At 55.5% G+C, this 21,914-nt stretch overlaps 2 protein-coding genes across 2 annotated transcripts; both read right to left on the bottom strand.

Annotated features, from left to right (window-relative positions):
* Positions 1-90: 90 nt before the first annotated feature.
* On the bottom strand, positions 91-8,529 carry SYTL1 (synaptotagmin like 1). The gene is made up of 15 exons (XM_008148017.3): positions 8,432-8,529; positions 6,066-6,294; positions 5,169-5,317; positions 4,906-4,981; positions 4,757-4,802; positions 4,245-4,317; positions 3,902-3,993; positions 3,659-3,772; positions 3,287-3,447; positions 2,432-2,528; positions 2,054-2,212; positions 1,800-1,878; positions 1,587-1,686; positions 482-687; positions 91-310 (listed from the first exon to the last, which is right to left on the bottom strand). The coding sequence occupies exons 2-15, from the start codon at positions 6,254-6,256 to the stop codon at positions 171-173; spliced, it is 1,683 nt and encodes a 560-aa protein (XP_008146239.2). The 5' UTR covers positions 6,257-6,294; positions 8,432-8,529; the 3' UTR covers positions 91-170.
* Positions 8,530-11,203: 2,674 nt separating this feature from the next.
* Positions 11,204-21,914, bottom strand: TMEM222 (transmembrane protein 222). Its single transcript, XM_008148019.3, has 6 exons — positions 21,677-21,914; positions 16,425-16,509; positions 15,176-15,207; positions 13,596-13,692; positions 13,383-13,513; positions 11,204-12,243 (listed from the first exon to the last, which is right to left on the bottom strand). Exons 1-6 carry the CDS (start codon positions 21,868-21,870, stop codon positions 12,156-12,158), a joined length of 627 nt encoding a protein of 208 aa, XP_008146241.2. The 5' UTR covers positions 21,871-21,914; the 3' UTR covers positions 11,204-12,155.

Genomic DNA, 21,914 nt, shown 5'->3' with positions numbered 1-21,914 from the left:
CTACCTGGCCCCCTACACTTCCCTCACTCGTTCCTGTCCTCAGCCCATCCCCCTGACCCCAAGCAGACATCAGCCCCTCATTGCCCTTAGAATAGACTTTATTGACTTTCACCAAGGGCAGGCCCTGAGATGGGGGTCCGGAGAGAGGTTTGCCACGGCTCGTCAGGCACCTATGTCCTGGGGACCAGGTTGGTTCGGAGGGGCAGAAGGCCATCCACCCACTCGCATGGTCGCTCCAGGAGTGTCTGCCACAGCTGCTTCTCCTCAGGCGTGGAATCCATCCAGGGCACCTGGAGCCCGTAGCTGCTGCCTGGGCAAGGGTGGAGGTCATGGTCACGTTAGACACCCAGGTCCCAAGGAATACCTGCCTGGTCCCAGATGACGCACTGACACCGCAGTTCACAAAAGGCAAAGGGCCCGAGGCCACTCAGGAAGCCCCTGCCTCCCAGCATTGGTTGCCCCCAAGGGTCCTGCCACTTACCGGTGCCCAGGCTGAGGCGTGTGGCCCCCAGCTGGCGGCTGACCAGGGCCCCATGGTCCCAGAGGGAGAGCTCAGCACAGGCCTGGCGCAGGTCAGCAGGCCCGAAGCCATCATAAACCATGGTGTGGTTGAACACGGGGCTGAGGCTCCTTCGCACCACCCTGGTCCGTTGGCGGCTGGCCCGGCTGTCGTCAGGCAGCACCGAGCTGTGGGGGAGGCGGCTGGCATCAAGTGGCTACCCCCTGATGCTCCCCAGAACCAACCTATACTCCCTCGCAATGTCCATGTCCTCTGGCTCCTGCCTGAGAACTGGCCTCCAACCCTCGATGCCCTAGGACAGTGGTCGGCAAACTGCGGCTCGCGAGCCACATGCGGCTCTTTGGCCCCTTGCGTGTGGCTCTTCCACAAAATACCACGTGCGGGCGCGCACATACAGTGCGATTGAAACTTCGTGGCCCATGCGCAGAAGTCGGTTTTCGGCTCTCAAAAGAAATTGCAATCGTTGTCCTGTTGATATTTGGCTCTGTTGACTAATGAGTTTGCCGACCACTGGCCTAGGACTTTTGCACCAGCCTCCTCCCAGCTCTCCTGTGAGTAATGGCTCTGAAGTGGCACTTTGCTACTCCCCATCTCAAAGTCCATCAGGACTCCCTGCTGTCTCCCCGAGTAATTTCCAAACTTCGGAAAGCCTTGGGGCCCTTTCTGCAAGATAAAATATTGCTCAGAAGTACAAGCCTAAGAGAAAAACAGTGCCTGGTGGAGTCAGGGCTGGGATCTCAGAACCTGTTCGGCCTACCTCCATTTCACTCTCTGAGGGCGGGGCAGAACTTGAAAACCTCAGCCTGGCCTTGCAGGATCTCCATGGAAGGGCCCCTGTGTCCCCCCCCCCCCCCCCCCCCCCCCCCACCAGGTCTCAGCCTCAGCTCTCCAAGTCCTATAGGTGCCAGCCACTGAAATGCAGTCCTTAAAGGTGTCCTCCACTCTCTGGGCTCAAGCTGCCCCCTTCACCCCTGCTCAGAGGTCAAAGCCCAGACTGGGAGATCAGAAGGGGGTGGGGAGCTCCACTTCAGGCAGAAGGAAAGGTGGGGAGCTCCCAGCCCCTCACCATTGTATGTAAGTGTCCAGGGATCCCGAACGAAGAGGCACCAGGTCCTGAGCTTCCTTCACCCAGAAGTGCAGCTCCCCGCTCAGGGGCAGCCCTGCACCTGCGGAAAGGCGGCTCAGGCTCACTCCACGGACAGAGCCCTCCCGCTTGTGGGACAGGAGTCCCCACCTCCCAGGGGCCCCGCCAGCTTGGTCTCTCGTGGGCGCCACTCACCCTCAGAGCCCGCGGGGACGTATTTGAGGGACAGAGAGAGCCTCCCGCGGCTGGGAAGGTCGTCAGGAGAGGGCGAAACCTGCGAGAGGGAGCTGGTCAGGAGCAGGGACAGGACCCAAGGCAAAGAGGCCACAATGGGGCGCGGTTAGCTGGGAGGGCAGGCAGAGCCTCGAGTGTGAGGGGTAGGGGAGAGCTCGGCGGGGTGGAAACGAGATCTGTGCCCTGGGTCCCTCTGCGCGGACCAGCGGCCTCACCCGGGGCTGCAGGGGGAGCCAGATGGCCTCGGAGTCCCAGTCCCACGTGTCCAGGGGCACTTCCACTTCGCCCAGAAAGATGTTGCGACCCAGGCTTTCGCGGTGCCACACGGACAGGCTCAGCACGCGGCCGGCGAGCTCGGCCTGCGGGACGGAGTACTGGGGACAGGCGGCGCCGTCAGTGCCGCTGCCGACGCCCGACGCCCGACGCCCGACGGCATTCTCGGGGTCTGAACTAACGCTGCGCCCACCAGCACTGGACTCCCTGCCGTGCTTCCGGCGGAACGCACACGGGAGGGACAGGCGGTGGCCGCCCCGCCACCCCGAGCCCGCGGGCCGGACGTCTGATTTATGAACGGGGCCGCCGCCCAGCCTTACCCGAAGCGTCTCGTTGAAGACGGGGTTCAGATTCCGCTTCTTCACGGCCGTCTTGCGCTTGCTCTGCTTGTCCGGGAGGAGGTAGCTTTTGACGTAGCTGTGGGGAGGGGGAGGGGGGACCAGAGATAAGGGGGGGGTCCCTCCCAGCACCTCTCCCCGGCCTGGGGGCTTCCCCAGACACACACTCACGTACACACTCTCACATATACACACACTCTCACATATACACACTCACACACACGTACACACACTCTCACATATACACACTCTCACACACACACACACACTCACACACTACACACACACATCACACACACTCACTCACACACACACACACACTCACACACACAGACACACACTCTCACACAATCACACACACACACACACGCTCTCACTCTCACACACACACACACTCACACACACACAACTCACTCACACACACACACACACATCACACACACACACACACACTCACACACGCACACACACACACACATATACACACTACACACACACACACACACACTCACACACACACAGCTACACACTCACACACACACTCACATACACACTCTCTCACACACATACACACCCACACACACTCACTCACTCACTCACACACACAACCCACACACTCACACACACACAAACACACACTCTCTCACACACATACACACACACTTTCACACACACACACACACACACTCAGCTTCCGTGCTAGCGCTTTACAGGAGTCATCTCACTCAAACCCACGCCTTGAAAGAACGTTGTGATCCCCATTTTGAAGACCAGGAAACTGGGGGGGGGGTGGGGAGAGGCTCCGGGCGCCCCCACCCGCCGGGGCGGGGCACTCACGGGTCGGAGCGGCGGCGCCGCGCGGCGGCCAGGCCCTGGCACTGGATCACTTGCACGCGCAGCTCGGCGGCGTCCCGCTCGTAGCACAGCGCGAAGTGCACGGAGCCACGCACCTGCACGGCGTCCGCCTCCCCGGACAGGCTCAGCTGGCTGCCGCTCAGCTGGGGCGGGAGGGGGGGTCAGGGCGGGGTGCGCGCTCACGCGGAGGCTGGGGAGCGGGGAGGTTCAGATGGGAGGTAGGGGGGCAAAGCAGGCGACGAGGTGCGGGCCCTGCGAGGTGGCTGGCCTGGGGGCTGGAGCGTGAGGTCGGCGGCGAGGGAGGGTCCGGAGGGACTGAGTGTCAGGATGGGGGGAGGAGGGGCGCCCCCTCACCGTGGAGGAGTTGAGGCTGGACACGGAGGAGCTGCTGCTGAGCACGCGGTCGAGCGAGGGGCCGGGCCCGGGGGCCTCCTCCCCGTTCTCCACGATCTTGGACGCCGCCTGGACCTGGGGAGGGAGAGTGTCGGGGGCGCCCTGTTTCCCCAGCCCCGCCCCGACGGCGCTCGGTCGGACGGCTCGCTCCCCGCTCTCACTCCGCTCCGGGTCTTGCGGGCCGCCGCGGGCCGCTCCGCCTACCTGGGCCGGGCGGGGCTCCTCTTCCCCGGCTGGTGGCTCCGGCTCCGGGCCCGCCTCCTCCTCGTAGACCTGTGTGCCCCCAGGGCGGGGGGCTGGGGTGGGGCACAAGCTGCTGAGCCAGCCCCTCTGAGCCCGGCCGGAGCACTGGGAGAGACTGGTTTGCAAGCCCCGTGACCTGAGGATTGGGGCCCTAGTGCTGCCCTGGGGTTGTCCAGAGAGACCACTGGCCACCCCCACCCCCAGCGCCGGAGGAGGAAGGTCAACACAGATGGTTGGAGCCCTTAGAGTTGCCTCTGATCCCCACAACTTCTCTGTGCTCCCCAGCACACATCCTCCCATTTACCTGTCTGGGCCTGAGGCTCCTCCTCATGATCTGATGCTTTTGGGGGGACATATGGTGAGGGGAAATCAGGTCCCTGAAAGAAGCAAGGGGCAGAGGTCACAGTGGGAACTAGTGATGAAGGGTTAAAGGTTATGATGGGGTCATAGGTCAGAGGCTCCAGCTGGCTGCCCCTGCTTTAGATTTAGCTCAGCCACCAGGGCAGGGCTGGCACCAGCTGCAGGACCCGTTGGACCTGTACTTCACACCCCGTCACACTTCGGCGCCTGCGCTTCCTGACTCCCAGGGTCCCATTAGTGGGGGACAGTAGTATCTGAGTCCTGGACCTCGACCTGCTCGGTCCCTACTCCACAGTAACAGCCAGAATCAGAGATGTTCTTAGAGGTCCGTACTCCCATTTGACAGAAGAGGATGACAGAGACACAGCCCTGATTCTCAGGTTGGGTCTCTTTCCCAGCACATGTTACCTCTACGGTACGTTCCTTTATTAGTTCATTCAGTCACTCAGTACTCACCTCCGCCTCACTGAGCCTCTCCTGGGGGGCCTCGTCTATGAGGAGTCTAGGTGTAGGGAGAAGCGGTTGTCAGGGATGGGACCCCGATGACTGGTAGGCACCCTCCCCCCCCCCCCCCCCCCCCGCCCCGCCCCACCACAACTACTCACCTGGGCTCCAACTCCTCTTCAGTCTCTTTCCCAGCAGCCTCCTCGGTTTCCCTATTGCTACCCAGAGCTTGTTCTCCTGCAAGCAGGTGAGAAGCTCTGTGAACCCCCCTCCACTGAGGGGTGGTACTGAGGGGTGGTACCCGACCAAAGGCACACAGTACCAGGGGCAGCTGGACTGGGACCCAGGGGCCCTCTACCTGTCCACATACACTGGGTGCCCCCGCCTGCACAAGGCCTGCCCTGCCCTGCCCTGAGGATCTCACCCTTGGAGCTCTTCTTCCTGCGGATAGAGGCTCGGACAAGGTCAGAGCCAAGGTGGGCCTGCTGGTGCCGTTGGGCGCGTGCTTCCTGGAACCAGTCCCCCGTCAGGATTTTCAGCTGCCTAGGGTCTGCCAGTGAAGCCCGGAGCTTGCTGGAGGATTGGCGGAGGGGGGGGGGGGCGTGGAGATGGCTGTTACCATTCACCCAGCCAACATTCCTGCCACCCACTATGTGCCAGGCCCTCTACCTGGGGCCAGGGACACAATAGCAAATCAGACTTGATCCCTGCTCTGGAGGAGCTCGGGCTGGTGGGGAGGCTGAGTCCAGAATAGACAGTATGTTATAGTGAGGTAGGTGCCATGATGGATATAAGAAGGGCCAGTTTTGCCTGTGGGAATTCAGGAGGACTTCCCAGAGGAGGCAGCATTTGAGTTGCCTCTTAAAGGACTAATTGGATTTCTTCAGGTAGAGAAGGGGAATTTATTCATTAAAGTGACTACTATGCAGAATCCCTCCTAATTTTATAATAGCCCCACGTTACAGATGAGAAGTCAGGTGAATTGCCCAAGGTTCCATAGCTAGGACGTGTCTGTCCCCAAGCACTACTTGTAAGTCCTGTGCTCCTCTGGACTTACAAGCAGTGGGCTCTTCCAGGAAGAAGGAACGGAAGGTGGGTGTGTTCAGGGACAGTGGAGCACCCGGATGGCTCTAGTGGACACTGTGTGTGTGTCAGGGAGGTGGCTGATGCGATGTGGGAGGCTAGCAGGGACCAATCAGGGAGGCCTGTGGACCACGCTTAGGAGCTTGCCCCTGACAGAGGATGCTGAGGAGCCAGGAGAGGGTTCCGCAAGGCATATTAAGGACAGATCTGAGGCCCCCCACCTCTCGCCCTGCCTCACCTGACGCGCCCCTCCTCCAGCTGGCGCAGGTGGGCATCTCGCTTTAGGACGTCGGCTATGGCCTCCTGCTCCTCCTCTGTCAGGAAGCTGAGGTCCAACAGCCCATCGGCCTCGGGCTCTGGCTCATGCGCCATGAGGAGGTAAGGTGGGGCCCAGAGCCCCTCTTGAGATGGGTGGCCCCTCTGAGGCATCAGCTGGGGCAGTGCCCCCACTGGGCACACATGGCTCCCTGGAGACAGACTTGGGGTCAGGTCAAGCCCTGCCCAAATACAGGGCACATCCTGGAGTTGACTGCCTCTTTCTGCCCAAATATATTCTAGGTGGTGGGCAGGGTACAACCCAGGAAGGCTGAGGTCAAGGTGGCACATGCATACACTGGGACACACTTGAAGATATATACAGGGACACATGCAAACACACTGACACATGTAAATACAACTGTCCACACTGAGATGTACACCAGTCACACATACACACTGACGCCTGTATGAGGACAGGCACGCACACACCTGTTACTCCATGAAGGGCCCTATGTAGTCATGCCCAAACCAAGAGAGGGATCTAACATAGCTTTAAACCTGCACACAGGGCCATGCCCACGAAGGGAGGCAGGCCGCACAGGGCGGGTTCACCTGCACAAGAATAAGCCCTGGGACAAAGACTTGTCCCTGGGTATCCACAGACCACACAGACGTTTGCACACACAGTGCTCCCCCGACTAGACTGTGAGCTCCTTGAAGGCAGGGACAGGCCTTCACCCCCAAAGCCAGTACTTTGCACACAACAGATGGTTGGTAAACGTTTGATTAATTAAAGGCAGAAATACATTTGCACACACCTGGGGGATGAACACACACAAAGCACACACAGGCACACACTATCTGCTCACCCCCTGTCCTGGAGCCTCCTAACGTGGGTCCCCTCCCTCCACCCTTCACCTCCACCCTGCCCTGGCCCATTTGGTCTTCCTGTCTGAGGCAACCTCCTCCCCAACCCACACCCCCAACTTCCTCCCCCCGCACGGAGATAATGGCCACACCCACCCACTCCCACAGACCGGGAATGCCCCAGTTGCCAGCCCTGCCCTCTTCTCCAGACCCTCTGAGCCCCTGGCTCTGGCCACGTGGGTCCCTCACCCTCCCTGACCCAGGACTTGGCTAGGGTCCCAGTGGTGGTGGCCAAGTGCTGGCAAAGCAGCTCCAGCTGCTCAGGTAGAATGGTGACCCCGGAAGCAAAACACTTGCTCAGCCCTGAGGGGCGTGTGGGTGTGTGGACGTGGCAAGGGGCCCGTGACTGGGCCACGAGTAGAGCGGAGCCATGGTCTGAGCCCACTGGGTGTTCTCTCCCATCCCTCCTGTCCCCTGCCATGCCGGGGCACCAGGCTGGGCTGCATGGGAAGGCAGGTCCTGGCTTGTGCCTGCTGCCTGCGCCCTGTGCCCTCCCGGCTGAGTCAGTGTCCAAGCCCAAGCGAGCCCTCTCCCCTGCTGCCCCACCCTCACCGGAGCCTGGGGTTCCTGCTTGTCTCCATCAGGCATATTGTATGGCCTGTGTGAATGCCTGTGTGCTCCACGTTAACACTAGCTCCTGCACATCTACTGTGTTCAAGGTAGTGGGTGTTGCAAACGCATGGTTTGGGGCTCTCTGTGGCTGCTGGGTGAGCCCATGGTGATGTCTCTGTTGAGTCGTGCAGTTTTGACAGTCGGTCCAGCAGGCATGTCTGGGTACTGAGGATCTAGAAGACTGTATGTTTTGCTGGTGTGAATATCATTTTACGGCCTGTGTGTCATGGCACGGTGTGATGCTGACTGGTGACTGTTGTCTGTGTGATGTGCTCAGTGACTCTCTGGGTGATAGTGTTGTGTGGTGTGTGCACTGTGTATTTCCTACTGTGCTGTATGTGTAACTGAGCTGTGTGTTGTAGTGTGTACTCTGGTATCCCCAGGGCCACCAGGTGTGTGTGTGTGTGTGTGTGTGTGTGTGTGTGCGTGCGCATGTCTATGGAGGTGAGAGGACATTCGTAAAACTGACCCTGCTCTTGTCTTGCAGGTCTGCCTGGGGCTGGGCAGTGCGCACCTGAGCCCAGAATCCCCAGCAGCACAGGCCTTCCTGCTGACCCCTCTCCTTCCAGAGGCAGAATCAAGAGTCTGGTCCTTCCTGCTCTGTTTCAACACGATGGGACAGATCCATTGGTCAATGCAAGGGTGTCTCCATCTGTCTGGCTGTTCCAGTCTCCCGACACACTCCTGCACCAGTCCCCCCCCCCCCCCCCCCCCCCCCGCAAGGTCCCAGAGGGTGCTCAGGATACCAGGTGGCAGAGCCTGCCCTTTGGGACACTGGCAGGGGACCCCCGTCCTGAAACAGGTTACCTGTAGGGATCCAGTATGGAGGGGACACCTTCGTAGGTGGCCCCAGCTCCCTGGCAGCCGAGTTTCAGGGACCAGGAGAAGAGCAGTGAGGGACTAAGGCTGACTCAACCGCAGCTCAGCGGAGTAGCTGCCCCACTAGGAGGAGGAAACACCTTCTCAGGAGGGCCTGATGCAAAACCGGGCCTGGATTCTGGTTCCCCCGGGGTGTGCCCTAGTCTCTGCTTTCAGAAAACCCAGAGCCGATTTGCTGGGGAGGAGACGCCTGGGACTTGGCCCCAGCTCCACTGCCAACCTACGGTCACTCCTGCCACCCTTGGGCCTTGGCTGCCCATCTGTAGAATAAGGAGCAGCCCCATCCTACCCGCTGAGGAGCTGATAGGAACTTGCTTTGAAAGCAAGGTTAGAAGCCTTTATGAGAACCAGGGTAATGGAAGGATTGCCCACTGCAATCAGACAGCCCTGAGTAGCTACTATGTGACTTAGAGCAGGTCTCGCAACCATATTGAGCTGCAGTTTCCTCAAATGCAAACTGGGCAGCAGAGTGCAAAGAGCCTATTATAAGGGAAATGAGAGTGCCTGGCACAAGCTGGCACATAGTGGGTACCAGGTGTTCCCTCTCCAACATAGTCCCTTCTCACAACCACTGCCCCTGTGTCCACATATGCCTCCTGGGAAGTGCTGGCCACAGCAGCGAGGCTCCCACACCCTCTGTCCCTGGGGAATCCCTTTGGGCATCCCATTCTGCTCCCAGATTCTGCCCTACCCTGAGAGTGGCGTTGGGCCCTAGATTACATTTACTTTAAGACCATGGACCAGGGGTCCTCAAACTTTTTAAACAGGGAGCCAGTTCACTGTCCCTCAGACCGGTGGAGGGCCGGACTATAGTTTTAAAAAAACTATGAACAAATTCCTATGCACACTGCATATATCTTATTTTGAAGTAAAAAAACAAAACGACAAAAACACCCACATGTGGCCCGTGGGCCGTAGTTTGAGGACGCCTGCCATGGACCAAGGCCACACAAGTCTGCTTCATTCCACTCTGCCTGTCGTGCTGCATTTCCCTTCTTGGTATGGATTAAAGGACCAAACCCCCAAGAGAGGAGCTGGGGCAGGGAGAGGACTAAATGACACCCCACTCCTTTCCTCCCTCATCAGAACCATTCTGAGTACCAGAGGGCCACTCATCTACCCCAGCCCAAGGTCCATCCTTCCCCACTTTTTTGCAAGTCAGTCTTATTTTCTGAGTCTCTTTTTACTTCTCTGTTAAATGGGGGTAATCCCTTTATTTATGGTTTTCACTACAATTCAATGAGATCCCTTCATAAATAAACATATGCATGTACCATTGTCCTCAGAGCTTTACTACAGACTACTCCCTGTCCCTTCAGCACCCCTGGCCATCTGTGCTCCCTAACCCCCCACGCAGAATGCTTCCCCACCTGCTTGTGGGGTATGGGCTCAATGCCTATGCGCTGTGGCCAGTTGGTTAGTGGCCCAATCCTTCGGAGAAACAGCCCCTCCCCACTTCCCTCCTGTGCTCCAGGGTGGTTCCCAGTGGGGGCTGCAGAGCCAAGCTGCTGGGTTTGAACATGGTGCCACTTGTCCTACCTCAGTTCACTTCTCTGCTTATTTCTCCATTGGTAAAATGGGGGTGATACCCTGATTTCAAGGGCTTTATGACAAAGCTTGGCACATAGTCAGTACTCAGTAACTGTTGGGTGATTTTCATGGCACTTGTTTTTATGTCCTTTCTCTGCAAGGCTAACTGAAAATTCTGCTAGGCAGAAGCAGGCTTTAAAACATTTCCCTATTTTGCTGTGGTTTTTCTCTGTACCAGAACTCACCCTCTCATCCCTCCCCCCACCAACCCACTCTCAGATGGACCCCAATATGCAAGAAAGATTTTTGAAAATGGAATTTTTCTCAAGTGGGGAAAAACTTGCTTGAGAAACTTCAGGCTTGGAAACCACAGCACTGCGGGGTCTGGGGTGAGCTGAGATGGCTGATCCAGGGCTCTGAGGGCTAATAGCTAGAGCTGTCCCCAAAGCCATTTTCAGGATGAACACAAAGGGCTCAAGATCCAGAGACCAAATCCTTTACTAGTTCAACTAAGTGACACACGGCATAGGGCAAGGTTAGGAAAGACTCCTCCGAGGAAGTGACCTTTAAACTGGGCTTGGGAAGAAAGGCCATGACTTTAACACGGGAAGCACAGGGCTGAAGTGGAGGAGGCTGGAGAGCAGTTTACCATTTGTGGCTGGAGCCAGGGCTCTGGGTACAACCCCAGCTCTGCCTCAGGGTGTGCGTGGCCAGTTACAGGCTTCTCAGGGGAGTGGAGTGGAGAATGCAGGGCCCTGAAGGCCACAAAGTGGAGGCTGGAACAGGACAGCACAAGGAACTTGGCCATGTGACCGATGAACATGGCAGGAGCCAGGGGCTGGGGCTCTCTTGGCTTATCCCAAACTGTAGACCCCTGGGCTGTGGTCTGCTCAGCCCCAACTCCCAATCCTATTGCCAAGTTCCTCCCCACAGGGAGTATGGGAAGGATTTCAATGCTCATTTGCCTTGAAGAGAAAGCTTTGGGACGGTGGGTGAGGAACTCCCAGAGCCTGGGCCCAGGGCAGGATACCAGGGGGGATGCTCCGTCCCTGTAAGCCAGGCACTGGGTGAAGACTTAACCAGAACCCTTGCCAGGGGCAGAGGTACCCAAGGAGATACGAGTTGAAGAAGTGAAGGAACCGTTGAAGGGAAAAAACAAGGACAAGGCACTTTCTGGAGTTAAAATTCTTTATTGTCCTGTCCAGGGAGCCCCCCCGCCCCCCAGGAATCCGTGGGGCAGGAGGGAGGGGGCAGCACAGGCCCTTCCCGTAGTGCAGAGAGAGAGGGAGCCCTGGTGAGGACGAAACAGCTCCCTCAGCTCCATGATGGCGCTGGCTGCTCTGGCACATCTCGGACCCAAGGGGTGCCATTCCCAGAGTGAGGCCCACACCTGGGGCCAGGGCCAGGCTTTGTTTCCACTGCTCTGTCCACAGGGTGTCACTCTGGACACATCAGTGTCACTCATCCCTCCAGCCTGAGTGGAGGGCCCAGGCCCCCATTTGCTGAGGGAGATGGGCTCAAGTGGGAGATGGGCCCTGGGAGAGTGGGAGAAGGGACTGCATGGACTGGAGGACCCCAGGAGATGGGGCACAAATACTCCTAGTGCAGCTTCTGGCCAAAGGGGGATCATCCAGCCCCGCTGGACCATTCTAGAGGCCAGTGGAGAGGGCCCAGGGTGGCTTGGCCAGTGGAGACTTCCCAGTGTACCCCGCCCACCCCAGGATGGAGCCCTGGCAGGAGAATAGGGCTCTGGCCCCAAATGGTGGGTGGGGTGGCTCCAAATGCCCTCCCCTCCCCTGCCCTCTCCCACCAGACACTGAGCTAAAGCAGCACAGGAGCAGCTACAGGGAGAAGTTAGTCTTTCCCACAGATGAACAGAGAGGGTGCCTCAAGCACAGGGGTCACCAGCCTGGGGAGGAGGGCACAGGAAACTTCTGAGTGACCAGTGAGACACAATATGCAACTACACCCCCCGCCCCCCAGCCCTGCTCATCCTCAGCCTATTCCATCCCACCCAGACTCTTGGGTCAAAACCAGCAGCAGGCCCATCCCTGCCTTTTGGGGAGAGGAAAAAGAATCTGGAACCAAAAGGAGTGGCAGGTCCAGGGCCATGAGGCAGCCATCACCGAAGGTTAAAGACCAGGCTGGCAGTTAGGATGACGCCCAGGAGGAGGACGAAGGGGAGCCAGGTCTTCACGGAGGCCCCGACGCTGAGAGAGGAGGGGAGTATTGGTGGGAAGGGCGGGGTGAGTGAGCCTCCCAAAGCCCCATCCATCCAAACCCAGGAGGGGCTGCTGTCCCCGAGGACGCTCTCCCCCCCTAATTTGGTCAACCAAGGACTGGGCTGGGCCTGGCACCCACGATGGAGGACTGCCAACTACAGTCCCCGGCAGGAGACGCTCCAGGCTCCTGGTGGAGACGGACACCGCCCTGGGTGGGTGACAGATGTGCCCACCTTCTCTAGAACTTAGTGGTTCCATCCACAACCACCCCAGTCTCTGGGGAGAGGTCTCCAGTCGGAGGACTAGGCTCTTGTCTGGGCGTGAAAGCCAGGAGCACCGTCTGCACACAGCTTTCCTAATGGGGCTCCCCGAGAGGGGAGGAGTCAGCAAGAGTGAACAGTGTTGTGGCTGGAGTCAGGGCTCTGGGTACAGCCCGGCTCTGCCTCAGTGTGTGCGTGGCCACGGGGACCTCTAAAAGCCTCTGGGCTGTAAAAAGACTCCCAAGAGCCTCCTTTTCAGAAGCTCTTAACGATGAGGGCAGCCGAGGAAAGCCTGGAGGTGGCCTGGCTGCCGGGTGCGTGCTGACTCCAAGTGGGCAGGTCATTCAACCTCTCTGAGCGGCCTTTACCTGTCAATTGGGACTAACACCTTTGACCTCACAGGTCGTGAAGCTGTGGTTTCCAAGGTCCTCCTGATCTACCACTGGGGCCCACCTGCTCAGAACCCTGCCTCAGATGCTGGAAGCTGGGAAGGGACCCTGTGGGGCAGTCACCCACGCTCCTGTGAGGGTCTACCTGTTCACTTGACCTGCGCACAGGGCTCTGTGCACCCACAGTCTCTCCAAGGAGCCAGTCATTACCCCCTTTTACCAAGAACAGCTGCGGCTGAGAGTCAAGGCAGTCACCTGAGATCTCACAGTGAGCAAGTGACAGAGCTGGGCGTGGGCTCCGGTGCAGCTGATCTTCAGCACAGCCACCTCCTTCTCCACCAGGAACTCAGCTAGTTATTCTAGAACCTTCAACCTCTCCAACCAGCATCTGCTTTGTGGGCTGAAGGACTCCAGAAATGGCCCTGCTGGGATCCTTGGGAGAGCAGCCCCAGGGGAGGGTGGGAGGTGGGTAGCTCACCTGACATACTTCCCATAGAGCAGGCAGAAGAAGCAGACTGTCACCATGTTCCAGTTGGTGCTGTTGTTGTAGCGCATCAGGTTCAGGGCCAATGCAACGTGTGAGTGGCAGTTGTCACAGCAGAGATTGTGCTGGAGATGCAGAAAGGAGGGGTCATGTCGGGCTGTGGGGGAAGCTCCCACCTGGTTCCCACCCCAGGAGCGGCTCACCTACCATGCGGTGCTTGTACTCCTCAGAGGCGTCATGCACAGCTGTGTCCCACGCATTGGGCCCGCTGGCGTATACCCGAGCAGGGTCCAACTTCCAGTACCTGAGGGGAGAGGGGGGTTCTGGGCACTGGCTCAGCTCCACCAATGTTCCCTGGTGCCCACTCTGTGCAGGGTCCTGAGCTGAGTATTGAAATTGCAGGGATGAGCCAGGTCCAGGTCCGTGTGACTGTGATACGCCCAATGCCACGTGGATCCTGGAGAGGAATGAGCTAACTCAGATGGGGTGACACCGAGTCCAGCCCGAAGAGGAGTTGCCAGGCACAGAACAGCGAATGGGTACTCTAGGCAGAGGGAACAGCCTGAACAGTGGAAGAGGCACAAAACTGCACAGTATGTAGCGGAGATCAAGGGAGGAACAGGGTGATGGGATGTTGGGAGGTGAGGCTGGAGATACAGGTAGAGCCATGTTGTAGAGGACTTGACATCAACCTGAGGAGTTTATCCATCAGAAAGCATCTCCCCACAAGGAGATTAGGGTGAGTGGGAGAGCAGCCAGGGAAGCTAAAGCTCATAAACCTCAAGCTGGGTGAGACCCCTGAGGGAGTGCTGGGAAGTCAGAGCGCCCTCTGGCAGCTGTGAGTGGAATGGCTTGGTACAGAAGCCTAGAGCAGCAGATTTTCTACGGGGGTGCCCCAAGAATTTTTAAAGCATGCAATACCTGACTATTTAGTCAGGGCACTGACCTCTTTTCCCTTAGGCCGTCAAATTAAAAAAATGACAAGAGCTAACACAATAGTTGTCTGGTGTCAATGAATCACAATTATACCTTTTTTTTCCTTTGTCAGATCAGCCAAAAAAAATTTTTGGGTGTGCCACAGAATTTTAGTAATTAGTTTTTATGTGCCAGGATATGAAAAAGGTTGAAAATTGCTGGCCCGGAGGCAGGGGACCACGGCCTGGGCGGGGCTGCTCAGGGGTTCCTGCCCAGAAATGGGTGCCAGGAGCTTCCCACAGCAGCCCGGCAGCAGACACCCAGCTCAGAGGCCCGGGCCCACATGTGCACCTGCCCGGGGAAGCGCAGGCTGCCTCTGCTGGGTGAGAACCCACTGCTCCTTGGTTCCGGCTCCTGGGTGCAGCCTCTGGCAACAGAGCACCTGATGCTGTTCCGAGCATACAGACGACAGGGGCATGGTCCCCAAACCACAGCTGGGGTGGGCCCCCGAGAGAGGAATTAAAGCCAGCCAGCAACAGCTCCCAGAGGTCTTGAACTGCTTTTATTCTCTCCACCCAGAACTTTCCAGGGGAGTTCCGAACAATGCCTCCTTCACCTTAAAGGGTATGTTCGCTCCTTGAGGGGCAGGAGAAAGAGTCCAGGTTTTGGAGTGAGACAGACCTGGGTGTGAGTCCCAACTCTGCCACTTCCTGTGTGATCTTGACCAAGTCTCTTCCCTTTCCTCACCCTTCCAATGGAGCTGAAAACACGACTTTGAAGAGCTGAGGCAAGGTCTAGCTGGCCTGTGGATAAAGGACCCAGCCAGGAGGAACCTGGCCCTAGGGCCAGTCACATGGGCGTTCATCACTTACTTGACAGGCTTCCCAAAGGCCATGTTGTCTTCCTGTTGAGGGACAAGAGCAGAGGTCAGTGGGGAACCCACATCCAGCCTGGAGGATAGACCTGGGTTGGCGGTGCAAGTGCAGTGACTTAGGAGGCATGTCGGGTGGGCAGCAGCAGGGCCGGGCCCTGCTCTGGGGCCAGGTCGGTTTGTGAAGTGCCAGCAGCAGCATGTTGGTGGTAAGAAGGCAGCATGGCACAGAGCCCTGTACACCGAGACCAAAGACTCGGGGTGCCACCCACAGCTGCCCCTTGGTGTGGCTCCTAGTGAATTCTCTCTCTCTCTGGGCCTCATTTTCTTCAGGTTCTCTGGTCAATTTCTGATCGTTGATGACAGGGAGGCAGTTCCTTTCCTTCCTCGTATTAATGAGGACACCCTGACCTCCCGACCCAACAGCGGTGCCCAGAGAGCCCGTCTCTGCATCTGCCATTCCGATTGCATTCAGAGGAGGACAGGGAGGCGGGGGATGGGGGGCTCAAGAGGCCTTCCGTGAGGGAGGCATTTTAGCAGGTCCTAGACCTGCCACATAAGATGTGTAGGGACAGATTCCGGGTTCAGAATCTGCTGACAGCTGGTCAAAGATGAATTATCATAAAAGTATATGACAGTGAAAGCAATGGCTGTGAAAGACCTTGTTGTGTAAGATGATCATAACCACTATTAATATAAACAGGCCGATGCCACCATATACCCCTTTACTCCAGCTTCTGATGAAGCTGCAACACGAAATAGGCAGGAACAAGCCCACTACACCCATTTTGGGCACATTCCCCCCAAAAGACCTGAGAACATAGCTGATTCATTGTAGAAGGCCCACCCCCGCTTCTCCATGGCCACACCCAGGGAACCATGTCAGCCTCCCCTGTGTCCCCACCTTGTGACTCCCACCTTCTGAAGGTCCAGAGATGTGGTTCCTGGATGGTCTGACTCCACTCTTGCCTCTAACCCCTACCCATGTCTCAGTACCCAAGGGGTGGGCAAAGGGCTGGGTCAGTTACTTAAGAATCCTTCTGGCCACACTGCCCTCCTGGCCTGTCCTGGAGGCAAGAGAAGGGGTAAAGGCGTCAAACACTGGTGAGGAGCAGAGGGCCAGGGCCCGGGCTGTGTGCTATCTGCATTCTCTTGGGTCTCAGGGAGCTACGGAGCTGCCTGCAGGCAAGACAGGCCAACCTTCCACTTAAGCCTTGGAACCCTCCAGAGGGGGTAGAATGGGGACTCACCGAGACAAAGTAGGGGCCAGCGAAGTCCCGAATGACTCCTGTGGATGTGCAGATGCCCATGTGGCCAATGATGGGGAAAAACCACCTGCGAGAAAAAAGGACAGGGAAGGAGCTGAGCTTCAGGGATCTTGCAGCTGGTTAGACAGATGCCAGGGACACTCCATCCAGTGTGGGAACATGTGATTGTAACTTTGTGTGATCGGTGCCAAAAGGGTGGATGGAGGAGCTGGGGAAGCACAGAAGAGGGGCAAGTGCAAATGAACAGTTAAAGGGAGACCACCCCACAGAATGGCTAGAACTAAAAGGACGATAACGTTGAGTGGGTGAAGATGAGGAGCAACCGAACACTCATGCACTGCTGGTGGGAGTATAAACACTTTTGGAAAACTGGCAATATACTCTATGCCTCAGCAATTCCACTTCAGAGTATACACCCAACAGAAACAAACGCCCTGTACAAGAAAGTTCATAGCACCTTTATGTAAAATAGCCAGAAACAACATCTTTCAAAACTCATCGAACTTCACACTTAAAATACATGCACTTTATTATTATTTATCAACTATCCTATATAACAAAAGCCTAATATGCAAATTGTCCCCTCGGAGTTCAACCACTCGCTATGACGTGTGCTGACCACCAGGGGCACCACGGAACAAAGGAAGGCCCTGCCCGGCAGCTGGCAACTGGGGGAAGGAAGGCCTCGGCCTGGTAGCAGGCAGCCGGAAGGAAAGCCCTGGCTGGCAGCCAGAAGGCCCCAATTGGCCCTGATCTCCGGCCAGGCCTAGGGACCCTATGTGTGCACGAATTTCGTGCACCGGGCCTCGAGTATCTCAGTAAGTAAGTAAACTGGGGTACAGACATTTAATAAAATAGTAGGTAACAATGGAAAACAATAAATTTCTGCTACACACAACAGGTTCTCACAGATATAAGGCAGAGTGAAAAAAGCCTTACACAAAGGAACATACATTCTATTCTGTTTATAGGAAGTTCAAGAAAAGGCAGAAGTAATCTATAGTGCTGGAAGGCAAAAGAGGGGTGATCTCTGATAAAACTGACCAGCATAAGGAAGCCCTTTGGGTATTGCAAATGTTCTCTATCTTGTCTATCTTGACCTGGGTGACATAAGTATATGTATGTAAAAACTCATTGAGCCCTATATATACTTAAAGATTTAAACATTTTATAGTATATGTTATAGCTCAATGAAAAGTTACTTTTTTTTAAGGATGGAGGAGGCATTTAAACCAATCTGTGTGTGTGTATGGTTCAGGGAAGGCTTCTCTGAGGAAATGATGAAGAAACAGTATGTGCAAGGGTCAAGATTAGGACAACAGCATGGTGAATTCCAGGAAGGAGAAGTTCAAATTCTTAAAAGTCATGGGCATTTAAAAAACCCAAATCTTACGTGGATCCCAATATGCAAAACATATAGGAATCCCAGATTAGTCTGTAGTCTGAAAAGCCTGGCTCTAAGGGCTGGAGAGACTGATCCATTTTAAGGGCTGGCAGGGCCACTGGCCAAGTGCTGGTCTCAAGGCTGCACCCTGCTAGGGAGGTGGAACAAAACCTAGAGAGTTGCAGCTCAAGGAAGTGATTACGTGGGGCTGGGGCAGAGTCAGGAAAGACTTCATAGATGAGGTGACTTTTAACTTTACCTGTGAAAGAACAGGGTGTCAACAGGCAGAAAGCAAAACTCTGAAGCTGCAGAGTGCTGCATGTGTCTGGAGAGTGGGAGGGGGACAGGGGTGGAGGGAAGGACAGTGGTGAATTCAGAGGTTATTCTGAAATACTGGCAAAAGATGATGGTGACCCTGACCACAGAATTGGTGGTGGTGGTGGTGGTGAGAAGCCAATGGATTAAAATATCTTTGTTTTTAATTATTTAAAAACACTTTTTTATTGATTTTTAGAGAGAAAGGAAGGGAGAGGGAGAGAGATAGAAATATCAATGAGAAACATCATCAATCGGCTGCTTCCTGCACATCCCCTACTGGGGACTGAGCTCACAACCTGTGCAAGTGCCCTGAGAATTAAACCAGTGACCTCTTGGTTCCTGGGTTGACACTCAACCACTGAACCACACTGGCTGGGCTAAAAGATCTTTAAAAGAAAGACTGGACATTTTATCCTTCTCTACAGGATACAGGTCTTCCAGGTCTGCAGCCTGAGCACCTGAGAGGATGGGGCCAGAGTGTTTTTTTTGAGAACATAATTCAGATTCCATCATTCCTTTGCTTAACACCCATTAATGGATTCTCATTACACTTTAAACTCCTTTCAATAGTTTGGCCCTACTTATCCCCTGAAGTCACCTCATGCCTCTCTCTAGCTACACTGCCTGCCTCCAGTTCCAGGGCACCAAATCCTCACACTTCAGTGCTTATTTTGCATTTGTTTCTGCCCAGAACACTCTTCCTTGTAGCTTTAGAGTGCTGGCTGTTTACTGTTTAGGTCTCAGCTTGACTGTAACTTCGGAGGTTTTTCTTCCCTGACCATGCCTTCTAGAATAGCCACACACAACCCCAGGCACCCTAGATCTCATTACCCCGTTTTAATTTTTTTATAGTACCTACTGCTTTCTAAAATGATGGTTGCTTACATGTTTACTGTCTGTCTCCTTCCATGAGTGTGTGAACTGCAAGAGAGCAGGATTTTCTCTTATCAGAGTAGCCCCTAAGGCAATGCCTAACATGCAGCTGGAGCTAAGTATTCATTGACTAAATTATGAATGAATGAATGAATGCCCCGCATTTAAGAGTAGAATCAGGCTCTGAAATCAGACCTGGGTTGAGTCCTGACTTTGGTTTTATGTGTGTTTTTTTTAATTGATTTTAGAGGAAGGGAGAGGGATAGAAATATCAATGAGAGAGAAACAACAATCAACCAGCTGCCTCCTGCACATCTCCCACCGGCGATCCAGACTGCAACCCTGACCAGGAATCAAACCTGTGACCTCCTGGTTCCTGGGTCGATGCCCAACCACTGAACCACACCAGCTGGATGGTTTTGCACGAATTACTCATTTTCATCGATCAGTGACAGGTGGATAGTAATGATAATTACCTCAATGAGGGGTTACTGCCAGGATTTAATAGGATACTTTGTAAAGTGCTTAGCATACTTCCTTGCACTTAGTAGTTGCTCAATGTTGTTATCATGACGTGTTCAATAAATACTTGCTATCTGATCAGCTAGACTGGCATAGACTAAGCTGCTGAAGACCCATAGTGGCCACAGGATGCAGACTCAGAATTATGGGAAAGTAGTTTCGCTGGTTTCTCAGACCCTAGTCTCAGGACCCCTCCTGCCTGCCCCCCCCCCCCCAATTCCTTTCATTTAGTTGGGGAGAAGGTCTGGGAGCAGTACTCCACATACCACAGCTGTGCTGACATCTGCTGATGGAAATTAAGAATAAAGGCTAGAGACAACATCAGAGCTCTGTGCCCAGGGAAGTCCCCAAACAGAAACTCTCAAAGTATTTGTCAGTCTGGAAGCTTCATGAAGGCAAGCTCCACAGCTGCTTTCTATGCAGATCTGGTATATAATAGGTCCTCAATAACTATTTATTGAATGAATGAATGAATGAATGAGCGAATGCTGGAGCTTCTATCTGGGAAGGTAGAATATCTCAATGAAAAAAGCCCCAACAGACCAACCAGCGGGGCTCAGTGGTTGAGCGTCAACCTATGAACCAGGAGATCGAGGCTCAATTCCTGGTCAGGGCACATGCCTGGGTGGCGGGCTCAGTCTCCAGTAGAGGGCATGCAGGAGGCAGCTAATCAGTGATTCTCTCTCACCATTGATGTTTCTCTCTCTCCCTCTCCCTTCCTCTCTGAAATCAATAAAAATATATTTTTTTTTAAAGAAAAAAGCCCCATGCTGGCTTCTAAGCCCTTATTTCCTCATCTATGAAATGGGATGACAGTATCTATTTTCATTCGGTCAATGTAAGGACTGAATGAGATAGTGAATATAAAATGTTGGCCCAGAACAGAGGAAGTACCCAACCTTAGCTGTTTTTATTAGTAGTAGCTATTATCTGACTTTTCATGAAGAATTATCAACTTCGCTGAGGGGGGTGGGCAGATCTCTGGATTCAGCTGCTTCTCCTCTGATCCCCCATCCAAAGAGAGATGACAGTTCCTGTGCCACATCCATTCCTAGTTCTGTGCCCTAGGTCAGCAAGCAGTGTATGAAGATGGTAGTTCACCTGTCTCTCTCCCTACTGCCGGAGGGTGAGTCTTTTCATGTGCACATGAGCTCTTTGGCTCAGTGGATAGAGCGCTGGCCTGGGGACCGAAGGGTCCTGGGTTCGATTCCGGTCAAGGGCACAAACCTCGGTTGCAGGCTCCTCCCTGGCCGAGGAAACCAATCGATGTGTTTCTCTCACATCGATATTTCTCTGTCTTTCCCTCTCTCTCCCACTCTCTAAAAATCAATGGAAAAATATTCTCGGGTGAGGGATTAAAAATAAACAAATAAAAAGGACATTTAATGATACAAGAAGCTCAGCTTCACCATCTGAGAAGGTATTTCCTACCTTAGAACGTGGCTGTGAAATTCAGAGAAAAATGTGTGAGAGAGCGAGCTTGGGCAACTGTCCAGCACTGTGAGCAGTGGCTATTATCAGCTGTCAAAGGCTGATGCAGGAGGGCAAACCAGTTCTCCCCAGCCAGAAGCTAAGAAAAGGCGGCAACACTGCCTGCTGCCGGCTTTCTCTCCTGATGAAAGCTAATGCCACAGAAAGAACCTTTGTCTGGGAGGAAAACACCTGGGACCTAAACACGCTTTGCAACTGAGATGGTAATCTCCGGTGTCATCCGTAAGACAAAGCGCTGGACTCCCAGGCCTCTGGGGGCCCTAACACTGTTGACATCCCAGGGGCGGGTATGGTCCTAACAAACTCCTCCGGACTCGGCAGGCTACCTTGTGCACAGTAAAAAATGAATAAACCCGTGAATGTGAAGATGTCTCCTCAGGCCGAGTCAGGGCCCCTCCTGCGTACGACCTTCCCAGCCACAGAACCCTTGCGCTGGTCTACATTCGTCTTTCTCCCTCACTATGAGGTGCAATGAGCGGGGAGCATGTCCCGCCGTCAGCAGGAACTGGCACCGCTCGGTTCGGTGGGCCGGGCCCGAGGGAAAGGCTTGCTGGGCATCGGGCCGGAGGCTGGCCCTGGGCGGCCCGAGCACTCCGCGCGGACCCAGGCTCCCCACGTCCCCAGGCGGACACCGGAGAGAACTCACGTGAGCACCGGGATGGGCGTCCACACCACGCAGTAGGGAAAGCGGCTCCGCTCCACGTCCATGGCGCCGCCGCCAGAGCCGCTGAACTGCTTCTGGTCCGTCTCGGCCGCCGTCGGCGCCTCCACTTCCGCCATCCCGGGCGGGGGTGGCTGCCGCGGCAACAGAAGAGGCGAAATCCCTTCCGCTTCCGCCATGCTGTGCGCGCCCCGCTCCGGGCCGCCCCTGCTCGGTCGCTGAT

The sequence above is a fragment of the Eptesicus fuscus genome, chromosome 9, assembly GCF_027574615.1.
Source record: "Eptesicus fuscus isolate TK198812 chromosome 9, DD_ASM_mEF_20220401, whole genome shotgun sequence".
NCBI classification, from domain to species: Eukaryota; Metazoa; Chordata; class Mammalia; order Chiroptera; family Vespertilionidae; genus Eptesicus; species Eptesicus fuscus.
The sequence above is the reverse complement of the archived record's forward strand: the minus strand, read 5'-3'. Positions and strand labels throughout refer to the sequence as shown.

Bases quoted from the DNA above. Each gene is read 5' to 3' on its own strand.
- SYTL1 (XM_008148017.3), bottom strand. From the start codon at position 6,256: ATGCCTCAGAGGGGCCACCCATCTCAAGAGGGGCTCTGGGCCCCACCT. The intron at 2,213-2,431 runs GTAAGGCTGGGC...GCCTGTCCCCAG, and splicing joins TCTTCAACGAGACGCTTCGG to TACTCCGTCCCGCAGGCCGA. The intron at 1,687-1,799 runs GTGAGTGGCGCC...GCCTTTCCGCAG, and splicing joins CGTCCCCGCGGGCTCTGAGG to GTGCAGGGCTGCCCCTGAGC.
- TMEM222 (XM_008148019.3), bottom strand. From the start codon at position 21,870: ATGGCGGAAGCGGAAGGGATTTCGCCTCTTCTGTTGCCGCGGCAGCCA. The intron at 16,510-21,676 runs GTGAGTTCTCTC...TTTTTCTCGCAG, and splicing joins ACGCCCATCCCGGTGCTCAC to GTGGTTTTTCCCCATCATTG. The intron at 13,693-15,175 runs GTAAGTGATGAA...CTCTCCCCTCAG, and splicing joins GCCTTTGGGAAGCCTGTCAA to GTACTGGAAGTTGGACCCTG.